Source organism: Siniperca chuatsi, linkage group LG9 (genome assembly GCF_020085105.1).
Source record: "Siniperca chuatsi isolate FFG_IHB_CAS linkage group LG9, ASM2008510v1, whole genome shotgun sequence".
NCBI classification, from domain to species: domain Eukaryota; kingdom Metazoa; phylum Chordata; class Actinopteri; order Centrarchiformes; family Sinipercidae; genus Siniperca; species Siniperca chuatsi.
In genome coordinates, this window is record NC_058050.1 from 15,643,197 (window position 1) to 15,665,482 (window position 22,286).

General features: G+C 39.7%; 1 protein-coding gene across 2 annotated transcripts; it reads right to left on the reverse strand.

Annotated features, from left to right (window-relative positions):
• Positions 1-877: 877 nt before the first annotated feature.
• On the reverse strand, positions 878-21,976 carry ankrd28b (ankyrin repeat domain 28b). 2 transcript variants are annotated; one of them, XM_044207501.1, is made up of 28 exons: positions 21,800-21,976; positions 14,599-14,682; positions 13,973-14,051; positions 13,178-13,248; positions 12,891-13,091; positions 9,510-9,597; positions 9,132-9,274; positions 8,713-8,925; positions 8,493-8,571; positions 8,262-8,376; positions 7,963-8,045; positions 7,674-7,737; positions 7,470-7,538; positions 7,234-7,374; positions 6,943-7,054; positions 6,801-6,827; positions 6,327-6,401; positions 6,022-6,223; positions 5,679-5,766; positions 5,483-5,600; positions 4,871-5,090; positions 4,467-4,554; positions 4,291-4,374; positions 4,009-4,154; positions 3,798-3,880; positions 3,569-3,651; positions 3,310-3,401; positions 878-2,464 (listed from the first exon to the last, which is right to left on the reverse strand). In XM_044207501.1, exons 1-28 carry the CDS (start codon positions 21,824-21,826, stop codon positions 2,181-2,183), a joined length of 3,159 nt encoding a protein of 1,052 aa, XP_044063436.1. In that variant the 5' UTR covers positions 21,827-21,976; the 3' UTR covers positions 878-2,180. The 2 variants fall into 2 exon arrangements, with proteins under 2 accessions (XP_044063436.1, XP_044063435.1); XM_044207500.1 differs by lacking the exon at positions 21,800-21,976 and adding an exon at positions 14,857-14,877.
• Between the last annotated feature and the right edge of the window lie 310 nt (positions 21,977-22,286).

Consider the following 22,286-nt stretch of genomic DNA (forward strand, 5'->3'; position numbering starts at 1 on the left):
ACACGATGCATAGACCATTGTACCCAACACACACTGTTTACACATCAGTTTAAAGTTTAAAAAGTCCAATTCTAAAATAATCTGACATTTTAAAGGATTTTAAGAAAATACATTGAACTGAATGTGTTCTGCCACCACACTTAAGATTTCAACCTTAGTTTATTAAATATATACATTTTACATTTATTATTAAATCTTTAATTAACTGATCATAACTAACTAAAAAATAAAATGTACGTATAAAGCCATGTTTAGAGAGTTTAAGGCTATGTTTTAAGTAGCCCTAAATCATTATATTGTTTAAATCATTGCTGTTTTGGAAGATGGCTAATCAGTGCATCACTTGTCATGGGTTGTGAAAAACTTCTCTACAACATGAAGAACATTAGCTCAGAAGAATTCAGTGCATATTGTATCAACAACTACCACCCAAAAGGACACCTCATACTGCTGGCTCCTTACCTATCACTCTGCAAATTACTACTGACTTAATCATAATAATAATAACTAATAACTTTAACAGGAGTCCCCAGACCAAGGCTGCACACAGAACATATAATTTACAAAACATTAAAGACACACTTGTAATAGATTACTGTGAGAATAATCAAGGGTCAATACAAATACAATCTTAAATGAGGAAATGAGCTGTACACCATTGATAAGCCTTTTCACAGCAGACATTTGGACTTGTCAGAGTAGGAAAAGCAGTGGTGTTACTAATAACATTATTGATTACTCTGTTCCATTAAAGTGTCCCAGTAAGCTGATCAGCCATCATTAATATTATTTACTTTGTGAAAAAGAACGATCAAAACTGCTTCAAGTGTGTAATGTATCTAACAGAATTAAAGGCAATACTCCATAAAGACTCGTGTTCATTATTAAATAACTCATTTCTTTATTACTCATAAAATATACAGCAATCTCAGTACTGAAAGAACTCACTGGAGCGTTGAATTCACAGTCATAATTTCTATATACATGCTAGTTTCATCCCTCTTTAAGAAAAAGCAACAAAAAGAAAAAAAAAAACCTTTTCCATTCTAATGAAGATAGCAAATGTATTGTACATATTTCCAGTTAAAAGGATTTTTCAACAGGGGAATTTTGTATCATGGTAGGATTGAGTGGTTTCTTTTTTTGAAGTTAAAGCAAGCAAAACCTGTCAACAAACACTGACTAATATAAGAGCAAAAATGTCATTCAAACAGGAAAATCAAACGCTGTCTTGTAATTGGTTTACAGTGTTTCTTCTCACAAAGCTGAGCCTCAGATACCTCAGTACTGTATCAGTGCTTCTTAGAAATGTTTCTTTACTTACCTAGTGCACATCACTGTACTTCCACAGCTGCCTCTACAAACCCATCTTTTCTCATTAACTAATGAAGGCACAAAATGAACACATAAATAGGAACCGAAAGTACACAAATAATTTATTCTTGAATGACTGAACCGCAATGGACACGTCAATATACAAAGGTAAGGTTGATCATCTTTAAAATAACCTGGTGCACATATCAAATGTTTTTAAATGACTCTGGTCAGTAAATCTGATTTTTTCCTAGAGGATAAGGAGTTTAAGACATGAACACAGGTATATTAAAATTCTGATCTCAAAAAATAAATGATTTTCCCCCCCTGTATGACTTACAGACTTGAAGTGCATTCTGACAGATGTAGTGTGCGGATATCAACCTTCTCTAACTCATCAAGAAATTTCAAAAATTCACCCCCTGCTAACCGATAAACCCAAAAATTCTCCATCTCATTTACACAGTTAAAACTGGGTTAAAATGCATCCATGTCTTTTGGTCCCTGTCGGTTTAGCTCTCTGTGAAGTGCTACCATCCCTCTTCAGCATGTTATTGCTGTACAAAAGTTGCTGTCCGCCCAACAAGTACAGTTTTTAGCACTCAAGAAGTCAGTGTTGGTAAAGCAGCAGTTACTGAGGTCCAGTATCAGCTGAAGGACACCTGGTGCTGGATGAGGTCGGGATGAGTGTGGGCCAGCCTGCTGCACATCCTCCCTCTTTTGCTCTCTGGTGGGGGTGGGGGTGGGGTGTGGGCTCTTAAGGCTCCTGTGGGGGCTTTTCTCTTCTTCTGCCCTCCCAAGCTGGCGGTGGGTGATTTTTAAGACACAGTGTGTGTATTTATGCATTTATCGCTTCCTCCTGTCCCTCAGTAGGTCTCTGAATCTGAGTCATTGAGCTCCTCGTCCTTGTAGAAGCCGTCGTGATGGCTGATGTTGTTGAAGCTGCAGTATGAGCTGTGCTCGCTGCGCAGCACGTGCAGGCTGTCGAAGGTGACGCTCTTGGAGGGGCTGGTGGTGTAGTGGTTAATGGCACTGAAAGGGAGGGTGGGTGCTGGGGCGCAGGGGGACACAGGCATCATGGTGGCCAGGATGAGGGCTAGGCAGTCTGCCACATCTTTGTTGGGGGCACAAGCCAAGGCCGGTGTGTAACCTGAAACAATGCGAGTGCACCAGTGTTACATATTCAATAAAAGTAATATACAGTTTCTAGCATTGGTATTACATCTGTTAAATGATTCAGCAGCAATTAAATGGTTTACAGGACAAGCAATTTGCCTGTGCTTTAAGGCTACAACTAACAATTATTTTCATTATCGATTAATCTGCAGATTATTTTCTGATCATTTTGTCTATAAAATGTCAAAAATAGTAAAAATGTCCTATAGCCCAAGGTGACATTGCTTTGTCCAACAGTCCAAAGACATTGAGTTTACAGTCGCATTAAGACAAAGAAAAGCTTAAAAGCCTCACTTTTAAGAAGCTGGAACTAGGGAATGTTTCGTATTTTTGCAAGAAAAAATAAAATAAATAATATATCCATTATAAAATATAGTTGCAAGACTGAATTCCCTCTTAAACTAAACTGTATCTCATTGTTTGAACATATTTTACTGATGTTAATGCAAGAGTAGTCTGACTCACAGGAAGTAGGCTGTGGGTATAAACCTGCCATTAGCCGACTAGTTCAGTCGGAATTCTTCTCCTATTCTGCTATGTGCGTGTTACCGTTTTACAAGGACACTGCTCAGCACTGTGGGCCTTTTCAGATTTACTGTACATAAAAATTATTACCTAACACACTCTTCAATGAGTCTGAGAATTTCCCATCAAGCTCATCTGAAAGATCTGAAGACCTGACCCAGGCACATTTCAATTGATTGGTTATCACCTGATCAAATCCTGATCCTGTTTTTACCTCTTTGTGGTCTGTCTACAGTGTATGTTAGCTGTCATGTGTCCTAAATTAACATTATCCAAATAATATTGTGAATTTACCGTTTTCATCAACTGCAAGTACACTGGCTCCCTTTGCAAGCAGCTCTTGTACCACTACAGTTAAACCATTTCTTGCAGCCACGTGTAGAGGCCTTAAAAGAAAGATAAAACATAGATGAGCCGACAGGCAAGTGAATATTTTACAATTTGCATCTCTACATTAATAATTCAAATCCCTGCAGTAATCCACCAACACTACCACTCATTTCCATCACTAAGATGCAGCAAGAGACACTAATGTAATACAAGTGATACATACGTCTGTAAGGCGGCGTTAGTGGCATTTATGAGGTTTCTGTCTGTAATCTTCTCCAATATCAACAAGGCACTGGTTTCATGTCCCTGTAGAAAACAGGTACAGTATGACGAATATCAAACACAGCCAGTAAATACACACTGTTTATAGTATTTCAACACATACTCGCAGGTACATACTGTATATTTGCTGCTGTAGAATGTGAACAGTGCCACCTTATCGTAATACAAACCTTACTACAGGCGAGATGAAGTGCAGTGTTCTTCACAGCATCCTGCAGAGTGAGATCTGCTTTCGCACTGCTCACCAGCAGTTCTAAACGTTGAGAGTGAGAAGGTGAATTTGTGGAAAAACAAATTGACGTTAATTCAATACAGTGCTGATTATTACATCCCACAGTGATATTTTCCAGTCCGGTAGTTAAAATAGGGAAGCATTCATACCAACAGCGTTTGTCTGGCCATTTTCAGCAGCCATCATGAGTGGGGTCTTCCCCACGGCATCGACACTGTTGACTTGAGCGTTGTGGCTCAGCAGCAGCTGGAGACACTCTACATGGTCAGTGAAGGCTGCTGCATGTAGTGGGGTCCTGCAAAAGTAATATCAGAACAAGGCTAATTTTTTTAAATCAAATAGTCACTGAGCATCAGGCAACTTGTCTAGTGTTACAGAACTCTTGAGGCTGCAATTACTGGTTGCACTTGTCTTTATATGAGTGTGTATACCTGTTTTTACTGTCTTTGGCATTGACAATGGCAGGGCCCAGAGTGTCTATAAGCATTTCAGCTGCACCTTCGTTGTCATGGATCCTAAAGAAGAGAACAGAGCATAATTATTTCATCTGTTAGAGGCTCTGTCCTCACACGCATTGATAGAAACAGAAGCCATCTCAAGATCTTACACAGCACAGTGGAGGGGGCTGAAAGAATTGCCTTCGGCCTTGTGAAAAACCTCTTGTTCCAGCAAAACCTCCACACAAGTATCATGACCTGCAGGAAAAGAAAGCATTAACCACATCAGCCTTCATCTCGTGGTGCGCCCAATCAGGGCTTTCTGAAAACATTCGTCCATAACAACATGTGTCAAAATTAAGCCTTTAGGGAAATTGCATGAAGGAGTTGCATAAAGAAGCATAAAACAAAAGATGAAGTTGTCCATGCCCATTTTAAATCTACACTTGCTTAAGTGTTCCTTTCTTGGCAGCTTGCCTGTATTTAAAAGCATACATTACTAAAATCAGATGTACATTTCCATAACTAAATTAATTGTTTTTTTTAAGTAGTCTTCAAACCCTCATCTCTGTACCATTGTAGCAGGCCCAGTGCAGTGGGGTGTAGCCTTGGTTGTCTGTTAAGACAGGGAGTGTTTCCACTGATTGGGCAGCATGCAGCAGGCCTCCCAGTACCCCAATGTGTCCACATGCTGCTGCCAGGTGGACCGGTGTACGCCCTTTACAGTCTCGCACCAGGAAATTGGCACTGTGCTGAAGCAAGGCCTCCACACATTCCTCGTGACCAGTCACCGCCTGTGGCCAGAAAACAGTAGATGTTAGTGTTATGGTGTTGACTGAATGATTATGCATTTCAAATTATTTGATGAAAGCTGACCAATGTTTTAGAGTTTATTCCTTCGATAGACAAATAGGCAGGCCCAAATCTAAAATCTGATTTTACAACTGATTGAGGTGATCAGTTAGCATTGGGCAGGGAAAAAAAATCCATATATCTGTATATTTATAATATGCCTGGCAACATCTCAAACATACAAACAAGGACAGTGAAAAGTGGAAAACAAAAGTTCAGTTAATATTTATTTTGGGGGGAAAATGCTAAAAACAAAACAAAAAAAAAACCCAACTGTCCCACAGTACATATACAGCATGTGTCAGTGTATGTAAGAATGGTAAGATCTCCTTACTCCTCTATGTAGGGCTGTCCTGCCCCACTTATCTTTGGCTTCTACATTGGCTCCCTTATTCAGCAGAGAATACACACAATCTGTGTGTCCACTCAGGACCGACAGCATCAGGGGGGTTCTAAGAGATAACAGGCAATGTCAGCAATTACTTTAGAAAAAATAAATAAATACAAAAACACCAACAAATTTTACTTACTGTCCATTCCCATCTTGAATGTCTACTGCACTTTGAAGATCAGCATTTCCAATCAGCAAACGCAAACATTCTGAATGCCCATTAGTAGCTGCAGGGAAAGAATAAACACTCCATTAGCATACTCATAATAATAAACTTTGTAATATTGTTTTAAAAGATGTTATATAAATAAAGTGCTTTACAAAAGAAAAACTAAATGAAAAGAAATCTGCACCACAATTAAATAGAATCCAACACATAAACGTACAGTAAATAAAATAAAATACCCAATATATTATATTGTATACAGGTCTGAAAATTCAGACGTAGGCAAATTCATGAGCCACCATCTCCAGGTCCATACCTGCAGCATGGATGGGGGTTCGCTTCAAGGTGAAATCTTTGACCAGGATGGAGGCTCCCTGGTTGATTAGGACGTCAACACACTCCACATGGCCCTTAAAGGCAGCCAGGTCTAGGGGTGTGCGCCCTTGGCTGTTTCTCACATCCAGATCCAGCAGAGACTGCACTAGAACCTCCATAGCTTGGTGGTGACCATGGTATGCCTTGAAAGATAAATTTACCATGAATATGTAAACATAAATAAGATGAGATTTAGGATAATGCCATAATAAGGAAAATAGGATAAGGATGATACACATTACTCACAGCAAGGTGCAGGGGGCTGACAGGGGCTCTGACTTCGGAGTCATTCAGGATGTCTGTCCCTGAGGTTTCCATTAGCTGAACAAACCAAGTACACAAGTTAGAACCTACTTCAGATATAATCACTTGCTTAGCCGTGAAGCTCAGTACTACAGATATACAGTACATGGCATTGTAGCCTACTTTGAAGTCAAAAGTCAGACAAAAGATCTGCACCGTCTGAGAGTAGACTGACTCTCAATCATGCAGATCACAACCACCTGAGTGATGAATGTTTTGTGCCTATAAGTGTGCTTGTTCTGTATTGTGATGGTGATATTTTAGTTGCTCGGGTTAAATTAGATTTGCTGGAAGCTATCAATACAGTGTGCAGATCTTTTCTGTCTGACTTTTGCCTTCAGTTTGTTTTGTGGCCTACTCTACCTACATAAAAAACTCCAAACATACACAAGGAAGAAAAGTACAAATTCATCTCACCACATCTAGAGGTGTTTCACTTGCAATCTGTAGAAGAGATTGGGAGAAGCAGCAATGCAATAAACATCATTACAATATAGCAGTACAGAAATATGGAGATGCTGATGGTTATGTGTTGTATAATCTGGAGTAAAGTTCTCACCAGCTCCAGACAGAGGCGATGTCCGTACGCTGAGGCGTAGTGCACAGCATTGTAGCCCTGATTGTCCCGGATCCCTGGATTTGCATCATTTCGCAGTAAATATTCCAGGCACCTGCAGACACAACAAAGATGCTGTAGTCAAGGAAACAACATCGTCTTTCAAGTCTTTAACTGTTACTCAGCATAACCAATAATGCAACTGAGCTTTTATCCATGAAAACCCCTCAAACATAACCTGCTTTCCACACAGCCACCACCTCCTTTAAGAATCTGAATTGAAGTACTACTGACTTTCCATCTGTATCAGAGGCAGCGGCGTAGTGGAGAGGAGTGCAGCCCCGCTCGTCTAGGTCATTGACGCTGGCCCCAGAGCCCACCAGAGCAAACAGGCACTGGTAGTTACAGTTGGCAGCAGCATAGTGCAGAGGGGTCCTGGAAAAGCAAACATGGCTCAGTTCCCTGTTCAAATTTGACCAAGAAACTAGGAGAGCACAATCTCTTGAAATCCACAATTAAATGCTACAAACCTGCCAAAGCTGTCCTTTCTATTAAAGTCTGCGCCCGTGTTGAGGAGAAGATTGAGACATTCCAGGTTTCTGCGGGGTTAGGGAGATTTATAAGATGATGAACTGATACATATGATGATACTCTTTTTGTTATAGGTCATGAACTACATCTTAACATTTACAGTTAGTATTACACATACAAGTATTCAGCTGTCCTGTACTCACCCTCCAGCAGCTGCAGCATGTAAACAGGTCCTTCCAAAGTCATCAGGAGTATCAATATCAAATCCTGCATTGGAATAAAGGATTATGAACAAGATCCTGCATACTTTATATGAGATGTTACAGTACAGACATTGTACAGTTTTAAAATTTTGGATATCAAAGTGACAAACCTTGTCTAAACTGAATCATTCAAATATAAGACTTGTCATTTCGTACTGTGGCTAGTTGACTAGCAGTACTAGTAGTACTATTGTGGATAGCCACACAACATGAACAAAGAGTTGCTCACCTGAAGACAGGAGCTTTCGGCAGCAGTCAGAGAATCCACTGAGAGCAGCCAAATGCAGTGGGAACATACCATGAACCCCTCGTCTGGAAAAGACACAATCATGTTGAATTACCCAGTATCACCCAAATATCACTGGTGCTAAACTAAGGGGTGGATATTACTATTAATAGTACAGAATCATCTGTATCAGTTACATAACAGACATTACATGTCTGCTTTGGAAAGTTTTAAACTTGCAACTCACCAACGATGTGTGAAGTTGGAACAGTTGCTGAAAAAGGGCAGACAGGCTCACTTACTTAGCCGTGTCAGCTCTGTTGGTGATGAGGGTGTTGATGAGGAGCTCGTGCCCGTATCGAGCTGCAATGTGCAGTGGTGTATTTCCGTTCTTATCTTCACAGTCAATCTCAGCACCTTCAGAAAACAAACAAACTAAGCAGTTAACCGGTGTTACACTGAGAAGCAGTTTTGGTTTTACAGTCCAGTGTGAGAAATAAAGTCAGCGAGGCTGATTTTTAAGAGGAGCTCACCATTCTCAATGATTGCTTGAGACCTAGAAAACCGCCCGTGGATGGCCGTCATGTGCAGGGGAGTCTTACCATCTTTACTCTAGAGTGAAACAAAAACATGGTGGTATCACAACGCAGGTCATTACTATGGCTTTCAGCTATAAAGCATATTCCCCAAACAACAAGTGCCAAAAAAAAACAAACTAAAATAGCGAGAGGCGACATTCTGGTTTTTACTCACCTTGATGTTGACATCAGCCCCATTGCACACTAGGAGCTCCAGACATAGTGCCCCGTGGCGTGAAGCTGCGGTAAAATGGAGAGGTGCGAAGCCCTTCTCGTTTACCTGGTTGACGTTAGCTCCGCATTCAATGAGCTCGTTCACCACCACGTCCTGCCCGTTGTAGCAGGCCACATGGAGGGGTGTGTTGCCATACGCATTGGGCTCATTGATCTAGACGGCACGATAAACAGGCAGTAGTCATGATATCACTGTTTCCAATCAAGACAAACTGGTATTATACTGTCACTCTTTTTACACACAACCCAACACATATGAAGTACATCAGGACAGGTTATGCGTTATTACGTTTCTGTTCAGATCATAAGATCTAGCAGTGTCTACAGTATAAGGACAATAAGCTTGTGGGTGAAACTTACATCCACCCCCAAGTCCAGGAAGTATTTGACAACGCTGATCATTCCACTGGAGGCTGCTGCATGTAGGGGGGTGTAAGATTTCTTATCTTTGCAGGCCACCTCGGCTCCATGAGATGCCAGCAGCTTCACCACTTCTATGTGGCCTGAGGACGAAAAAAAGAAGATTTAATTACATAAATATGCTATCAAGGTATTATCAACTATTTTATTTGGTTATATCAGAACATGAGTATTCATTTTAAAATTTTAGTCTGGTGCCTTTAAAAATAATGTAGAAAGAAAAACAGTCCTGGAGATTTTCACTGACCACAAGATGAGAGGAACTCCTACTGTTAGATAGAAAATGTGATGTAAAAATCCCTGTAATTGATTTATTACCCATGTAGGCTGCCCAGTGGATTGCACGGCGGTCCCTCTTGTCAAAGGCATTGATGTTTGCTCCTCTGGAGAGCAAGAGCCTCACCATCTAACAGCAGCAACAGAGAAAAAAAAAGAGCAATCAGGAAATATGTCAACGGAAGCTGCAACCTGAACACTACTAGTTCTGCTGCCTTTCAGTCAGTGTGGCAGCTCATCTAACCATTGGTTATACATGGTGTTTAATGACTTAATAGTAGGGCCAACAGACTGATTCCCTGGTCTACAACACATACATGGGACGGTGTAGTCCCTCATTCGTCCAGGAGTGTTCTATCGTAGAAAAGGTTTCAGTCGTAGTCATCTGGACACTGTTTTCAGAATCAAGACGTTTGGCTCCCATCCGAAGTCATTCTCAATTGTGAAAAATTGGACGGGAACTGGAAATTTAAACTACTCTGAGTTACATAAGCCCTGCCCTCAGGAAGGAATCTGCCTGAGTATCTGTAAATAGCTAGTTTCACCTGAAACTGACCTAATAGTTTCAAGATGGCCCAGTAATCAGTAATCAGGCCTATTGTTCTCTGGCTGCATCTACTTCATCACTGTTAAGTGCCTGATTAGCATGTGATAGGCGTGACCAAGGTGATAATACACTCTGATAGACTTTGGGCAGATTAAATCTCAGACCACCATTTCTGTTCAAAGAGGGTTCTCTTTCTTCACAAAAATGGCTTCCTTGACGCCCGTTCAAACCAACTCTTCTCTCTACTAAGAATCTTCACCTCGCTGTCTTCAAATGTGTGGTTTGTAGCTTTTAAATGCAAATGCACGGCGCTCTGTAATCCTGAGTTAGCGTGTCGTCTGTGCTGATAAAGTCTTCTGTGAAGTGGCTGTTTGGTTTCGCCTATGTACCGTTCTTTGCAGTTTTCCTCACTGCACTGAATGGAGTAGACAACATTGCTCTGTTTCTGTGTGGGTAACCTGTCCTTAGGGTGAACGAGTTTCTGTCTTAAAGTGTTGCCTGGTTTAAAGAAGACAGGAACATCGTGCTGTCTAAAGATCCTACCTGCTCTTTGACTCACACCATCCACTACAGCACAAGCTGGGTGTAATCCGGACATTACAGCACAGAGCCAAAGAAGTGCCCACAGGCTCAGAGGGTAAGAAGAAAGAGGAAAGGCATGTCCAGAATGCACTCTCAGCCTGTGGTTATCCTACTTGGGCTATCAACAAAGTTAAAAGAGCCAAAAAACAGGACAAAAGTGTAACTGAACCAAGAAGGAACGGTGTCTCCATTCCTTATGTGTCTGGACTGTCTGAAAACTACAAAGGATCTTTAGACAGCACGATGTTCCTGTCTTCTTTAAACCAGGCAACACTTTAAGACAGAAACTCGTTCACCCTAAGGACAGGTTACCCACACAGAAACAGAGCAATGTTGTCTACTCCATTCAGTGCAGTGAGGAAAACTGCAAAGAACGGTACATAGGCGAAACCAAACAGCCACTTCACAGAAGACTTTATCAGCACAGACGACACGCTAACTCAGGATTACAGAGCGCCGTGCATTTGCATTTAAAAGCTACAAACCACACATTTGAAGACAGCGAGGTGAAGATTCTTAGTAGAGAGAAGAGTTGGTTTGAACGGGCGTCAAGGAAGCCATTTTTGTGAAGAAAGAGAACCCTCTTTGAACAGAAATGGTGGTCTGAGATTTAATCTGCCCAAAGTCTATCAGAGTGTATTATCACCTTGGTCACGCCTATCACATGCTAATCAGGCACTTAACAGTGATGAAGTAGATGCAGCCAGAGAACAATAGGCCTGATTACTGATTACTGGGCCATCTTGAAACTATTAGGTCAGTTTCAGGTGAAACTAGCTATTTACAGATACTCAGGCAGATTCCTTCCTGAGGGCAGGGCTTATGTAACTCAGAGTAGTTTAAATTTCCAGTTCCCGTCCAATTTTTTCACAATTGAGAATGACTTCCGGATGGGAGCCGAAACGTCTTGATTCTGAAAACAGTGTCCAGATGACTACGACTGAAACCTTTTCTACGATACAACACATACATGCATACAGTATACTTCGTTTGAATCTAATCTCATGAATTAGATGAGCCTCCACAAGGCTAAACATTATTTTGTGAGTTGAAAAACTTTTTTTTGACCTTTTGAATGCACTCAATACAAGTACATCAACAGGACAAGAAGACATTAAGCATGAAATAGTCAATTTCTGCAGTGTACAGTTGAAGCCTATGCATAGGTTGTTATCAAGTTGAACATAGGATACAACTGCATGTCCTCACCCCTGTATTTGTTGTGTCTTTTACTGGAATGTCGCTGCATAACCAAAAGTTTGTCTGAACAGCTTTTATGCACCTGATTTACATAAACACTTTATTAGACGAGACATTTCCACCTTTAAGGTAACTAATCTGCATGCAAGTATATGATTGCAATGATTCATTTGCATGCAAGCATGTGATTGGACAAGCACTAACTGTGCACCTAGTGTCCTCGAGTGTGTAACCACAATTTATGACCGACAGCCCGCAGTGTTAGTCTGCATCCATGTGGAAAATGTGTTATTTTCTAAACAAGCTATGACTGGTTGAGAGTTTGTCTTGGTGTTTGGATTTATGAAACTGACTCCCAGATCAGAAGGCTAACTATTATCACCCTATCAAAACTCTAACACACACCACTACAACAGAATAGTAAGAATAGGCCACAGCGTACGTGTATATGTAGCCATCTATATTATAATACATGATTTGCCGTGGTTATGACTGTTATGGCTATGGTTATGGTAGGCATAGCTGTTAACAGTAGGTAGTCAGCAGAGCTGTATGGGGATGTTGATTGTTTCCCTGCACACTTCCTAAACATGCAAAAATGTAGCCATTGTTCAGTTGCTCTGTATTGCAGTGCTACATAGTACAATGCCTATTGTGTTTGCACATTTATGAGGCAAGCAAAAACACTTCCTTTCAGTAAGAGGACAAGATCATACACTAACAGCCAGATAAACACACACACACACAAAAAAAACAAAACAATCAAGCCTAGTGGGATGGTTTGCTAACAAAAACTTTGTGTACATGGTACATGCTCTCTAGAGAGGAGATTAACACTTAATGTGTCAATATGAGCATTGCTGAAGTAGTTGTACTTTTCAAACACCACAAAGACAGGACAGATTGTACAGCCACAAAGTCAACACTAAACCTTTAATTTACTTCATGTTTTGTTTTTTATAGCAATTGATAATCAAATTTACTACCATTTATATCCATTAAGGTACAACTAAATCAGTACTAAAGGCATTAAAGCACATATTTCCAGTACAGTTCACAGCTGAATGAAACAATACTTTAATACTTAATATTACCTCCAGATGACCGCTGAAGGCCGCATGGTGCAGCGCAGTCCGGCCTGCTCTATCTGACACATTCACATTGCTGAGCAGTGGGACGAGGGCTTCAGCACAGCGGACAGCCTTATTTGCTGCGGCGATGTGAAGTGGCGTCTGCCAGTTCTTGTCTCGAGCGTTTACGTCCGCAGAGTGTTTCAGCAACACCTGGACAGCCTCCTACAAGAAGTAATCACACGTAGGTTTAAGTTCCACACTGTTTAGATTTGTAAAAGAGTGTGTGAATTAGAGGAACATTCACATACCTCACTGCAGGAGGCCACAGCCCGGTGCAGAGGAGTGAGCCACTTGTTATCCTTGGCATTTACTCTGGCACCTACAAGTCAGAGGACACTGGCTGTCAGACTATGTAAGGTCATACCAGTTACATGACATCTAGTGCAACATTTCAACAAAATGACTAAAGCCTTTTTGACAGTTATGAAGAAGAAATCCGCATAAGCAAAAGAAAAGAGCAAGACTGCAAAGGGTGCATGTAAAGGTATTTTACAATATTGAATACAGATGCACCATCTGGCCACGTAGGCGTAACAATATTCTGAGTATCACATTTTAAATATGTCATTATGTTCTCAGACAGGTTACCAATGAAGAACATTTACCACTCCCTTCAATACCAAGAAAAGAGAAACCAGTACGTTAGGAGCTCCATATACAGCAGAGAGAAGAAAGGTGATGATGACTTTTCCCAAGGTGATTTTCAAAGGTTTCGGTGGATGCAAACATCACGAGAAACATTATTCCCAAATTGGTAAATTAATTCGGTCATATTTGTCACATATTAACAATCTGTGAACATTTTAACAAACCCAAAATTGTGACACCAATTACATAATTTATGCTCTTTTGTGCCTGAGAAACACTCATCATTTCTATATTGTAACATTAAACCAATATTTGTTATATATTTTGCTTTCAAATAGATGCTGGATTTCTGACATTAATGCTGAGGATAAAAGGTTCCAATTTTTGAATACTGACTTCTAAGTGCCTTGACTTAAACAGCTTCTTTACATAAACCCTCTTTTGAAAAAACACACCTGAAAGAATCAGCAGCTCTATAATTTCTGCATCTCCAAGATAGGCAGCAGCGTGCAATGGAGTTCGCTTCTCATTGTCCTGCAATAAGACAACAGAAAGACAGTTTGCATTTACATCTAAAGCTTGTATTCCGTCTTTACTTTGTACAGGTTAATATGGTCCTGATCTGACATTAAAACAACACTTTTCTTTACTATTTGTAACATTATAATGCTAGAAAGGAGAAATAAATAACCATTAATTGTTGACACACAGTCACAATTCATGGCAAAAAAAGTGGGTTTAACACAAATCCAGTAACTTGAAAAGCCTTCCAGTGAAACGCATGCAAGTACAAACCAGCCTAATTTTGCAACAAACACCCCCACCAATGCAGGAATGGTGAGGAATGCAATAAAATAAGCAGAACCAGATCATGCAGTGGGAACTATAAAAACAAACTATGTGCTGTTTTGTACTCAACAACTATTTACTGAAAGAGGTATAAGAGGCCATTTATAACTTTCAAGGACAATTTTACATTAGAGGTTTTAAATTCCATGTTGCTGGGATGGTTTTAAAATAGGCCTATAGCAATAATATGAGGAAACAGATGCAGAGATTAGTGAGAGTCTGTTGGGATTACCTGTGCATTCACATCCTCTTTTTTGAATATGAGTGAGCGTACTTCATCTGGGTCCACATTGAAAATAGCTTTCAGCAAAGCAGGCTGTAAAAGAAAGAGACTGTGTCAAAATCAACTGAATTTCAAGGCTTTTCTGGCTGACATGCAACACTATCTCAGACTTTCATTATTACAGTAAAAATGTTATGCAAGGCCAATAACCTATAAGTGAAAACCTTGTTTGTCAGCATAGGTCAAATATGAGAAAACCATTCAGACCTTGGAGACCTTAGACCTTAGAGGGACTTCAAGATCCTCGTCGTCAAGCACCACAATACACACGCGACTCATTTGCTCAGAGATTACACAATCATATTTAAGCTGCCAAAAATTCCCTAAATATTCTTGTTCAAAATCCTTTAAAAAGGCACAGACAGAAGCATTAAAAAGGTTACAGTTGTGAAGAAGAAAAAAAGATACTAGAGCAGGTACAGACATTCAAATGTACAATGAACAAAATGATGACTCCACAAATCAGAGGATGATGGAGGCAGACTGTCAGGATTGATACTGACAAGTGCTGAGCAGCGACTTTCTAATTCTGTTCTGGGTTAACAGTCTGTTGGCAAGCAAAAACCATATCTATCCCATTGCACAGTCCAGCATTGTGCTCCAAATGACTGATGTGCTGTCCATCTTCACTTTTTCTCCAGGCATATTTTAAACATCAGAATGACTAACTTCCAGTGACTGTCTGGATCTTCAACAGAGACAGAGGAAAACGTCCACAGCTGATCTGGTTCACCACATCCAACATAAGTAGCAAAGTTGATTAAAGTCAAACAAAGTTTTCAAAGTAAAACTGAAGTAAAGGAGAAACTTGTTGAAGTTCTTTGTGAAGTCTGATTCTTATGGATCATGCCATTCCTGCCCTAGCATCTTAAAAAGTAGTTAGGTTGGCCACGCCCTTCTTAGGGGTGTATACACAGGGAAAGTACTACTGTGAACTTCGGCTGTGCTCTCTAAGCAACCTATTGTATATACTATGATATGTTTCCTTATTTACATTTTGCACAAAAAAAATAATCCAGGATTGCCAAGAGTAACAGTGTTTTTAAGATATGTAGGTTAACTGAAATCTTTTAATGAAGATTTAATGCAATATTTACCCACTGAAGTTACTGTGCTGAAGTCATTCATTGTGACACTGTTGCAGCATTTTGCCAACAATTCCTGTAAGACGAGGCTCTCTTATAACACTTGGAATGTCTCTGAATAGTGAATTTGAACTGAGAACCCAATGTTCCAAAACAGCAGACTTAAAACTTGACAGAGAGTCTACAACATCTAGTCCATGTAGATGCCCACATCTTCAGCGTTATGACAACCTCAAGCAATAACTAAAACATCAGGCTGCAGCTGCAGTTACAAACATTTCTACTTTTGACCACCAGCTAGTTTACCACTTGTTGGTAAAGCATAATTTTGCCACACCATAAATGACAGGTTTGAATCCCAAAGGGATTTAGCATTACCACTTTCTTGTTCATGTTGGATGGCCTGGTCCAACAGAAAGCACCAAGCAGGTAGCTGATTGTCACCGCTCATGCTTGTTTCATTCTACAGCACCTTTTGTCAAATGTTTGCTTGTCAAAGGTGTGCTAATGGACCTTCTTGTGTCATGTTGGCCAGCTAAACACCGCTGCACTCTCCTATCTGATCCACCATAACACCAGCAGAGAGTCTTTGATCAGGCAGTTTTCCACTGCCTGTGGGAGGAGGCTAGCATGGATAGGGAGATCAGTGAGGGCAGGGGATCCCTTTCAGAGGCTGCAATTGGTTACCCATTAAAAGACCCAGATGGAACATTCCTGGCTTCCACAAAAACTTAACTCTTCTCTGACTTTAGTCAAGTTAACGTGGTCTTACAGTTGCAACAACCACAGTTAAATGTTCTTCCGCAAGTAATAATTGTGAAATTTGGCAATACCTGAAATGTTGTGTCAGGTGAGGTATTATCAAGCACTTCCATTACATGTGGGCTGAAAGTTTAACAGAAATGAACATGGAGTCTAATTGATATAAGTATGAATTAAATTGTGCAATAAATATGCCTACACTAGCCTAAATCAATGATAAAACTGTCCCAATCACCAAAATGTTACAAAAAAAAATAAAAAAGAAAAAGAAAAAGGTTTTAGGTCAGTTTAAACAAAAGGGCCTTCTTTCCTCCTTCAGTATTACAGAAATGTATCATGTGCTGGGCTAATTTATTTTTTTTATATTTATGGTAAGAAAGCTTACACAAGGCGGAAATTCAAAAACTGTCCCAATCACCCTTAATTCACCCTAAATGCAGGGGCTGGGGGAAAAAAAGACCAGCCCTCACAAGACCAGCCCACTGTGAAAATTCCCAAGCTTCCCAATGGCCAGTCCGCGACTGTCTCAGCATGACCCCTCCCAACCATGTTTCTAATACTCATGTTTCAAATGTTTTTTTTTTTTTTTTTTTTACAAAAACATTGTAGACAATACATATCATAGAAACCCTAAATATGTCTGGCTTTCTTGAACAGTTCTCTGAACTCCTCTCTATTGTAATGCCAAACTATGATAGAGTTCTGATTGTAGGAGATTTTAATATACATGTTTGCTGTCCTGATAATCATTTAGCCATAGAGTTTTTAAACATTGTTGAGTCTTTTAATTTAAACTAAAATTGTCACAGGGCCTACTCATATCTCGTCCTTTCGCATAGTGTTTCAATAGAAATATGCTATGCAAAGATGTTAGTGTCTCTGATCTCAAATGCATAATGATCACATCTGTGGTCCAAAATAATCTTTCCAATATTAAGCCAAACCCTGTATGCTCTCGCATTTTTAATACTTCCTCTGCGGCCAATTTCACAGATGCTCTCCTGTCTTCCTCAGTTGACATTTGCTCAAGTCAAGATGGACACAGTCCTAAATAATTTTAATAACACCTGCGCCGAGATCCTGGATCAAATTGCACCATTTAAGCAGAAAAAACACCCCAAAGCCCCCCCCACCCCAAGTGACAGCATAAAGGCCCTAAAGAGGGACTGTTGTAAGGCAGAGTAGAAGTGGAAAGTTTCTATGAGTAATTTTAATATAGCAGTTAAAAATGCCAGATTTGTATGGTATTTTTCAAACCTTATTGAAAAAAAAAGACAACTCCAGAGTTTTGTTCAATGTAACTGAATTAAATCTTGCCACAGAGGCTCCTCCAACTGTCAGTATGGACTTCTCCCCTCAAAAATGGGAAGAATTTTTAACCTTTTTTGTCAACAAAGTCTCTAGTATCAGAATGTACATTCCCTCTCCTACACAGCACAACGATTTATTTTAAAACTATTGCCTTCTTTGAGTCCTTTGTCACAATATCTATTGACACACTCACTGAGGTGACTAATAAAATGAAGCCTTCTTCATCTTGACATCCTGCCTGTGAGATCTATATATGTATATGGATCTGTCAGTCCCTATATTCTCTCCATAATTAACATTTCACTATTGACTGGTTCTGTCCCTGCTTATTTTAAGAATAAGAATAAGAAAAACAAAAAATCCCCTCTTTAGACCATAACTCCATGGTAACTTCAGACCAATTTCCAAACTGTCTTTTCTTTCTGAGGTTCTAGAATAATTTGTTGCTGAGCAATTGATTGCTTTTTTAAACTGAAACAGACTCTTCAGTCTGGATTTAGGGCAAACCACAGTACAGAGACTGCACTCCTTAAAGTGATGAATGATCTGCTGGTTGTCGCTGATGCTGGAAAAACTTCAATTTTAGTTCTGTTAGACTTAAGTGCTGTATTTGATTCTGTTGACCGTTCTATTTTAATGGAACGCCTCAAACACTGCATTGGCATCTCTGGTTCAGTTTTAAAGTGGTTTTATTTCTACTTACTAGATAGATCTTTTAGTATAGCCATTGGCTCTGTGAAGATGACCCGCAGGGTACCATGGGGGTCTGTCCTTGGTCCAGTCTTGTTCTCACTCTGTGTTACCCCTGGGGCATGTCATCTTCATTTGGGCATGTTGTCATCAACATAGCCCAAAACTGCAAAAATCTTGGTGTCATCTTTGACAATGACCTCAGCTTGAACAAGCATGTTAATACAGTTGTCCAGTCTTGCTTTCTGCGGTTTAGGAGAATCTCCAAGATCAGTTAATTTCTATCCAGTAGAAATCTGGAGATCATACATGCTTTTATTAACTCTCACATGGACTATTGTAACTCTCTACTGTGCACACGTCTGAATCAACAAAGTTTACATAAAATACAGCTTGTCCAAAATGCAGCAGCCAGACTCCTCACCAAAAGAAAACAAGAGAGCAAATTACTCCTATTTTAGCTTCTCTTCACTTGCTCCCGGTAAATTTTAGAATTGATTTTAAGATATTATTGGTAACTTTTAAGGCCTGCTCTGGAGACCTTTCAAATCTTTTGACACCATACGACCCTAGTCAGTACCTGAGGTCCTCAGCCAAGGCTCATTCCACATTCCAGGCTGACCGGGCCTTTTCTGTTAGGGCCCCCACTCTCTGGAACAACCCCCCGATCAGACTGGTATCCTATTTTAAATCCCTCTTAAAAACAAATTTTTGCGCTTTCACAAGGTCTGTGGTCTGACTTCACTTTGTCTGTTAAGTCACTTCTTAAAACCTATAAAGGCATTCTCTTAACTCTTATTTTAGTTATTTGACATGATTTTACTTGACTCATTATACTCTCTCTTATGTAACTCATTTTGCTCAATGCTGTGTAACTGCAATACTGTTTTTAAATTGTTTTATCATTGTTTATCTATCCGTTTAATTTTGTTTTGTAAATCACTTTCTAACTTTGTTTCGAAAAGTGCTATATAAATAAAGATTATTATTATTATTAATTATTATTAAGAGTTAGCAGGTTTTAAAATCACCTGCTGTAATGTTTGTAATTCCTGTATCTGCCTTTAATACATCTTTGGTGGAAAAACTGCAAAGAGTAAAGATGAAAATACTAGATAGCCTAAGCCTAATGTTTGAGAGAAAACAAAAACACACTGACCAAATCTTTTATTTGAACTATTTCTATTTCTCAGTATACAATAATTTCCATGAGCTGGATTTCTTCCTGCGTACAGTCAGAATGATGTAGCATGCAGAGTACATTCGTTCATTAAGACTTCATCCCTCATTTAACCCACCAGGCTGCCCAGCTAGCTAATTAGCTAATGTGCGGCCATGTAGCTTACAAGACTTCATGTACAAAAGACCTCTAGTTTATATGGCATAGTTTGAGCCACATATTTTACAAACCATATCAAATAAAACAAGCTGTTTGGATCCAACTAGTCTTTCTGTACTGCTTCCCAATATGTTTCAGTGACTCACAACTTGGTAACCAAGCTTTATGAAAGGTGAGCATGGAGCCAAGCACTTTCACCTTATTGACAGAAATAATTTGTACTGTGTCCTGTGTGCAATAGGCCTCTGGATTAAACAAACCCCAAAGTCAAACACTGTAAGCACTACTGTTTAATTAACTAAACATCTATTGTGAACAATTTAATATGGATGATTCAATGGGTAAGATTATTCCCTTCGAAGTATATTGAAAACAACAGGACAAGATAAGCTATGCCCTCGTACAAATTTGAGCCACGACGCATTTCAGCAGTCGGATTGATGCTCAGTAAGTATTTTGAATTAGCAAAATAAAGACCACCATTACCATCTAGGGACCAATTAGCTTACAGTCACAAGACAATCCTCTCATTCTGTTATTATAATTCCTATGAATATCTGCAATGCGCAGTAATGGTTAGATTTACTGGGAATAAATTCAGGGTGATTTCTGTATGTCCCCCACAATGAAAAGAAAGGACAAATCTGCATTTTGTCGTTTTCAGTTCTCCAGTCCTGCACGACTGGTGTAAGAGATTTTCTATGCTTCTCCGGCTGCACGACTGTGGACCTCCTCTCTTCACACAAGCCAGCCTAGTTAATACTATCACCATGGAGACAGCTCTTTGGCAACTCCACTGGCTCACATGAGCCCAGGTACACAATCATTCAAGCACACACACACAATGAAACACACACGCACGTACGTATGTTACAAGAATAGCTGGCATGTCCAAAACACATAGCCCTTAAGTGATAAGAGAAAGCTATTCTCGTTTTCACACTTAGGTGGCAAGTGTTTAATAGTTAGAGGAAGCATGTCTAATACTGTCACATTGACATTTCATCCATTACACAGCAGTTACCTGCATGTGTACCATTCATATAGTACAAATAAATGTATTTTGGTAAACAACTACTTCCTAAATAGCTAATAGAAACGGTTTAATTATTAGCAGTATTTAAAAGGGGACAAACACTTATGGCTTATGATCAAGAACATAACTTAACTATAACACTGTTATAAACACGCTTTAGAAACTAAACATTAAGAAAATCACGAAACTGAACAGGAAACAAAGCATGACAGATCCCCACTTCCACATGTGGTGGTATTCAAACAAGATTAAACATTTAGTTAGGTGAATCGGCGCATGAAAGCTACATCATTATGTATGTGTTATCCAATCTTATAGCTATATAAAAACCTCACTAGCTGAGGTAGCTAACATAGTTAAATATGTCACAAACGTCCAGTTGTCACAGTAACATCATAATCAACAGATCGCTTTGGTTGTTATGGTAATCATCTCACACTAGCTACAGTACAGAGATTTAGTGGCTATTATTAAATCATAGAACCCCTTGGAAGCGACAACTCAAGACCAGCTGTGTATTGTTTAGTCACAACATGCTAACTAGTCACTTCCAAAATGAGTAGCTAGTAGCCTTTCACACAGGCTCTGGCTAATTGCTGGGGATACACACAGTCTCATTAGCTGGTTACAATTCAACAACCGCTTGAGCATGTGTCTCAATGTAGATGTGATGCCTCTTATTATCGCCAAATACTTGACTCCAAATGTGATTCACCAACAGTAATGTACCTAGGTTTCACCTCTTAAGTGACAATTTAACATCTAGCTTCACGTGAAGCGTCTAAGGAAATGCTTCCGTTTCGGAGAATAGCTGGAGAAAGTCGAATTACATTCCGCTGGCGAATGTTGAAATCGGGGCAACTAGCTAACGTTAGCCAGCCAAGAGTAGCTTAACTTAGATCAGCTATTGACACAATAATCACTTACCTGGTCTCGAATTTTGAGAACCACCATATTTCTGGGATTTTAATTGTTCTCATGCAGATTCATAAAGAGATATTTGTCTTCCGAATAGCAGTGTTTGATCTTGGTAGCTCTCCCGCTGGTCTGCTGGAGGCCTTGCGTGACGCTAGCTTAGCTCTCTTGCTAGCTTCCTAACCTGATGGCATGGAAGCAGAGGAGTAGCGGAAACTCCATAACATTGCCGCCACCATACTTCGCCTCCCAAAAAGATGCAATTCAATAGGTCAAACGCGCTGTACGTCCTAGTAAGGGAGGTAGTGGTTGGTTGTTGCTAAACAGCACTCTGACAGACGCACTGTGTTGAATATTGCATTGCTGTCTACGCTCGTCATAATAAATGTATATATTTTGTAACGAACGATTTGAACTATTTACCCGGTGTGAAATTAATTCACATTATAGTAGGCTACAACTATACTGCGCTATTTTGAATAAATGTATGGAGCTATGT

What these genes read in the sequence shown, in the direction of transcription:
- ankrd28b (XM_044207501.1), bottom strand. Translation starts at nt 21,826, where the DNA reads ATGGTGGTTCTCAAAATTCGAGACCAG. An exon ending in AACAGAGCTGACACGGCTAA is followed by an intron (nt 8,046 to 8,261) that starts GTAAGTGAGCCT and finishes TGTCTTTTCCAG; the next exon opens with ACGAGGGGTTCATGGTATGT. An exon ending in AACCCCCATCCATGCTGCAG is followed by an intron (nt 5,767 to 6,021) that starts GTATGGACCTGG and finishes CTTTCCCTGCAG; the next exon opens with CTACTAATGGGCATTCAGAA.